Source organism: Myotis davidii, unplaced genomic scaffold (assembly GCF_000327345.1).
Source record: "Myotis davidii unplaced genomic scaffold, ASM32734v1 scaffold355, whole genome shotgun sequence".
Classification (NCBI taxonomy): Eukaryota; Metazoa; Chordata; class Mammalia; order Chiroptera; family Vespertilionidae; genus Myotis; species Myotis davidii.
Window position 1 is genome coordinate 1,205,733 of NW_006286818.1, and position 5,768 is coordinate 1,211,500.

The following is a 5,768-nucleotide window of genomic DNA, read 5'->3' on the forward strand; positions in this document are numbered from 1 at the left end:
GTCTTCCCCCCATTGACCCATTCTAGCTCCCCCCCACCCCCCATCCCCGGGCCTTCACCACACTACTGTCTGTGTCTGTGCGTTATGCATATACGCATACAAGGTCTTTGGCTGATCTCTTCCCACCCCCGCCTTCCCTCAGATTCCACAGTCTGATCCATGCTCCTATGTCTCTGGATCTATTTTGTTCATCAGTTTACTTTGTTCATTAGATTCCACATATGAGTGAGATCATGTGACACTTGTCTTTCTCTGACTGGCTTATTTTGTTTTCTAGCTGACCAACTTCTCATCTTTTGGTTCTCAGCTTAATGGAAGCAGCTAACACTTAACTCATATTATATGCCAGATACTATTCTAAAATGCTATGTACATATGCCAACTCATTTAGTTTTCACAGAAACTCTATGAGGAAGGTTTTATTAGTATCTACATTTTACAGATGAGGAAAATGATAGGTCAAATAAATTGCCCAAGATTACAAATATCTCTCAGAAGCCTTCCTTGCCCCCAAAATCTCTGTTTAGATGTTCCAGTTAGAAGCTTCCGGAGAATTCCCTACTTTGCACATTAAAGCACTTATCATATACCATTTTATTTTATAAAACATACTACATATTCATTGTAAAATTCCAAACAATACAGAACATAAAAATGGAAGTGCCCAGCCCTTCCCCATCACCCCCCTCCCCCCTCAGGAATCACTGTTCAGCATCACTGTTTTATCAATGCCTGTTTGTCTCCCCAACCAAACTGTAAATTCTATCTGAGCAGGGGCAATGCTGATATGAAAGGGTTATGAGCGGGTGGACGGAAGGACAGTTAATCCCCTGCCCCACGGTCCACTTCCTCTGGAAGTCCTTTCCATTTTAGGGACTCTCAGGCCCTCTGGACCTCGCCTTCCACCTAGCTTTCCGCCCTCCTCTGAAAGGATACGATGCTCTTGAACTGCAGATGTGGGAACTTTCTCTGCAGCTGGGCTGCTCTCCGCAGGGAGCTGGTTCCCACCACACTGCTCAGAGACAGGGTGGAAAGTGAGATGCAACCCCAGGCACTGTTCCTTTCCTCCTCCTTCCGTCCTCCAGCTTCTGTGCATATCCCACCAAGATGCCTAGCCAGGCCCCACTCACCTCTTCTCTGGCAAGGTCTCTAAGGTCTTCCCAACAAATTTTGGGTGGAAGACAACAGCATCATAGGGGTTCTCTCGCCTAGGGGGTGGAGGGAGGGTTGCAGAGTGAGGGGTCTCAGTTCAGGTCATATCCAGGTTTGCCTGAGAGCCAACTAACTGGCATTTTCTGAGTTTTTCCGCCATGCTTACTACTCCTCAGAGCAGGGGAGCCAGCCCTAGAGGCAGAGGGCCAAGGCCCAAAGCCAAGGTTAACTCACTGCCTGTCCTGCCCCCTCCCCAGCCCAGGCCCAGACTCAGAGGGCACTTACTTGCAGACAGCTCCAATGGTGAAGCCTGGAGGAAGCACAGTGGGCAGGTCCTTCAGGGAGTGAACGACCAGGTCCACTCTAGAGAGATGGGATGGGGGCAGAAGGGTCCAGGCAGCAGCTTCCACCTCTGCTCCATCCATCCCGCCTCTACTTCAGTGGCCAAGCCAGGAGCAGTTCCAAAAGCAGGCCTGAGACCTCAAGACCCTGAGACCTTCTCCCTCTCTCCCCACTCCCTTCCCCTCCTCCCCGCTCCCACAGCAATCTTGCTGCTGTGTCTTGCTCAGAATCAGGACACTCTCCTTTTCTGATGCCTAAAAAACACACATGTGACTCCCCCTTGAGCCTATCCAGAGTCTCAGCCAGCAGCCTAGCTGATCCCCGGGTCTGCTGCACACAGAGGCTGGGGCCACACTCTCCTGTCTTTCACTTACTCGTTCTTCTCTAACGCGTGCTCCAGTTCCTTGGTGAACAGGCTCTTCTCTCCAATCTGCCACACAAGAGAGAGAGAATGAATCTCTCGGGAGAAGGAAAGAGGAGGGGACAAGGGTTGGGGTGGGTGGGCATTATTACCTTAGAGAGTGCAGTATCAAGAATCTTGTCCCCTGTGGTGGACATAGCAACTGAGGAGAGAGTCAACTGGTCACACATTGATCAGTATTCATTGTGCCCCTACTAAACTCTGCTAAGATTCAAGGTAGACAGAGGGGCACATAAGTCCCAGCTCCAACCCTCTGGGAATGTACAATCTCTCAGGAAGATCAACACCCTCATAAAAAGACCCAAGCCCTAGCTGGTTTGGCTCAGTGGATAGAGCATCGGTCTGGGGACTGACTGGTCCCAAGCTCGATTCCAGTCAAGGGCATGTACCTCGGTTGCAGGTTCCCCGGTCCTGGTTGGGGTGCATGCAGGAGGCAACCAATTGATGAGTCTCTCTCACATTGATATTTCTGTCTCTCCCTCTCCCTTGCACTCTCTCTGAAATCAATAGAAAAATACCCTTGGGTGAGGATTAACAAATATAAATAAATAAATAGGCTCAATGCAAAAGACATTAAATGCCAGGCTAGCCCCGGTAGAGGGGTGAGGAGTCTTCCAAACTGGGAGTAGCCAAGATTTCTTGGCAGCAACAGGACCAGGCTGTGGTCCCAGGCAAAGCTGGAAACACTGTGCTCTCCCCTCCAGAGCAGGTGAGGGCTTCCCCTTACTTCCATTACTGTCCGGAAAACTCACTGATTTCAAACTGCAGGCCTGGGTTTAAGGTTTTCAGCATTGCCACCACGCTGTCCGTCTGTATGCGCGCCAGCTGGGGGCAGAAATTGGCATTAGTCCTGTCCTTCCCTGGCCACTGCCCTGAACTCAGATGCTCATAGGGTCAAAATAATCCTGAAGGGATTGGAATTCAAAGAAGGTGTTAAATGCCCACCTTGGGAGGAGAGGGGTCTGGTTTGGGCGTCCTCTGCACCCCAACAACTTCCCCAGCCCAGGGACTCTCTCTCTACAGAATGCAATCTGCCATTGTGCATAAAATTCTAACACCCAGCTACCCCATTTCCTCCAGTCCTGAGTTGCTGGCCCCCCAACTTATAATATTGTGCACACAGACTCTACCCACAAACCTCCACCCAGTACCTGCACTCACCTGGCTCTTGCGGGTACCCACGCGAATCACTCTCATCTTTGGGCTGTTTTCTTCCTGCAAAAAAAAATTCCCAGGTCACAGTCCCTCTGTTCCTTGTGTTCCTCAACACCTTGTCCAAGAAACAGATCACTGGCTTGGAAGAAAGGAATCTCAGCCCCCGGCCAGCGGCCACCCAAGGCCGGTCCCTTTCCTGTCCTCGGTACCTTCTGCTCTCCTCACAGACCCAGAGAAGCAGAGACCAGAAGGAAACGACAGTAGGATCTGCTATTGCCGCACTAACCAGGACACTGAACGCACAAGCCCATCCTGGCCACGGCAGTGGAGTGCTGCACAGAGCCAGGTGGGCAAAGAGATAAGGGCCATCAACGTGGCCACAGAGAGGGTGGGAACTGCGGCAGGAGGGGCAGGGCAGCTGGGGCCACACAGGCTGAGTCACTGAGGACAAGTTCAAGCATCCACAGCAGAACAGGCATTAAGCGTCAGTGCCACCTAGATCCAAGAGCTATCCAACAGCTGCCAAACCATGAACCCCCTAATCTGATCGAATGATTACACAAGGGACTGAGGTCAACAGATCTGATGTACAGTCCTGCTCAGCCTCTTGGCTGGGTGACCTTGGGCACATCACCCCTTCAGTACTTTCTTGTTCGTCTATAAAACGAAGAGTTTTGGACCCAGGTGTCATTTGTCTTTGATGTTCTCTAAGACTAAGAGACATGCACCCGGAGTTCTGCCTGTGGTTTCACCAACAAGGAAATATTGGGACATCAAATCAAGAACTCAACACACTCTCCTTCCAGGACAAAGGTGTTCGGTGCCAGGCAAGCAGAACTGGGTTCTTCAGCCTGAGACCTTATTTCTTTCTAGACCTGACAGTTGCCACTGTAGATACTTCCAGCTTTCCCTGTTCTGGGATCTTTAGCCCAGGGAGCTGTTTCGCTAGGTGATACCTGAGGAGTAGGTGACAGCTAGTTGTTCTTGGACTGCAGTATATTCCATTCCTATCTCTTCTCTAAACAACAAACACTGGCCCGGCCGGCATGGCTCCGTGGTTGAAAATCGGACTATGAAGCAGGTCATGGTTCAATTCCCCATCAGGGCACATGCCTGGGGTTTCAGGCTTGATCCCCAATTGGGGTTGTGCAGGAGGCAACTGATCAATGAATCTCTCATCATTGATGGTCCTCTCTCTCCCTCTCTGAAATCAATAAAAAAACATTAAACAAACAAAAACCAACCCTGGGGGAGCCTGAGAAATTAGGCTAGGCTTGGAATGCTAAACATGGCCACTAATTCTGGGCCACAGGGAAACCACAGAAAGACAACTAAGGTCCCAGAACTGCCAGGTTCAGGCAATCCCTTAAGTTCATTGAGTCCGCACAACATAGTCAAGTTAAATGATTCCATCGAAAGTGGTTTATTTAGCATGTATATGCTAGAGCTACCGCTTTTAAACTTCACCGCCACATATCAGGTGGACAGGGCAGATGTCTTTGGGACCATGTTGTAACAGCAAAGCCAGGCTCCAAAGGGTGAAGTGACTTGTCCAGGGTCACACAGCTCCTAATGGGCAGAGGGCTGGAGCTGGAATCCAGACCTTTCTACTCCCAGTCCAGTGCTCAGGAATGTCTGCAGTGGCAAGGAATCCTCTACTCACTAGCAGGCTGGGCAGCGGCAGATAAGCAGCTGCCCATCTCTTTCTTATCTCAGGCTGGCAGCAGCCTCCAGCGGCTCTGCAGTTCGCATCTGCACCAGCCCAGAGCTCCCGCGGAGCAGCTGGGGACAGGGAGACACGAGGGCGAGGGCGCTCCCCTCCCGCCCCCAGGGTAGTGACCCAGGGGTGTGTTGCAGCTTTTTTAAAAAAATTGATCCCAGAGAGGAAGGGAGAGGAAGAGAGACAAACATCAATGATGAGAGAGAATCACTAATCGGCTGCCTCCTGCACAACCCACACTGGGGACTGAGCCCGCAACCCGGGCCTGTGCCCTGACCGCAAATGGAACCGTGACCTCCTGGTTCAGAGGTCCACGCTCAACCCCTGAGCCCCGCCGCCGGGCGCAGCTGGGGTTTGGAGAGAAGGCTGGGGCTGGGTGACTGGTGAGACGGAAAAAGGGAAGAAGGTGCTCTTCCTGGATGTGTGTGTGCTGTTCGGAGACTGGGGGCGTGCTCTCCCCTGTGGATGCACGTGGAACATTTCCCAAGATGGCGAGACCCCACCGCGGCCCGGCCCTTGGGAAGGGATCCCGGGGATCGGCCCGTCTTCTCGGTCTGGGCGTTACTGGAGCGCACGAGCTTCCTCGGTCTGGGCCACCTGAACCTAGACCCGCCGGTACCAGCCCTGGAGGACTCCCACCCAGACCCAGCAGGAGGGGACAACTCCTCCATTCTTAACCCCTTCCGCACCGCCCGCCCACTTCCTCTCCTTCCAAAGGGCGGCTCAGCGACTGGCCCTTTAACAGCTATGGGGCGGGGCCGGAAAGGGGGAAGACGGACAGTAGCTCCGACCAATAGACGACACAGAGGGTGGTAACCCGAAGCCAATCACTGCATCCCTAGTCTGGACACCGAAGTCCCGAGGGTCACGGGTTCAGGACTCACCGCCGGCGCGGCCGCGTGGCTGGGGGCAGACATGGCAGTGCCCGGTCAGCAGGGCCTGCGCAGGGCTCCGAACTCGGGACGCCGGCGGCACCGG

At 52.8% G+C, this 5,768-nt stretch overlaps 1 protein-coding gene across 5 annotated transcripts in view; it reads right to left on the reverse strand.

Moving 5' to 3' along the window:
* The window catches only part of HMBS (hydroxymethylbilane synthase), an 8,493-nt gene extending 2,731 nt beyond the window's left edge, over positions 1-5,762 (reverse strand). For 2 of the 5 annotated variants that reach the window (XM_015560655.1, XM_006758703.2), the window contains exons 1-8: positions 5,675-5,762; positions 3,077-3,130; positions 2,668-2,740; positions 2,008-2,057; positions 1,869-1,924; positions 1,438-1,515; positions 1,131-1,208; positions 937-1,012 (exon numbers count right to left, since the gene is read on the reverse strand). In XM_015560655.1, coding sequence (XP_015416141.1) covers positions 937-1,012; positions 1,131-1,208; positions 1,438-1,515; positions 1,869-1,924; positions 2,008-2,057; positions 2,668-2,740; positions 3,077-3,130; positions 5,675-5,707 — 498 coding nt within the window. In that variant the 5' untranslated portion in view covers positions 5,708-5,762. Of the gene's footprint in view, positions 1-936; positions 1,013-1,130; positions 1,209-1,437; positions 1,516-1,868; positions 1,925-2,007; positions 2,058-2,667; positions 2,741-3,076; positions 3,131-3,279; positions 3,455-5,674 lie in introns of those variants that run through there. The other 3 variants (XM_015560657.1, XM_015560654.1, XM_015560653.1) reach the window with 3 other exon arrangements.
* Positions 5,763-5,768: the final 6 nt, after the last annotated feature.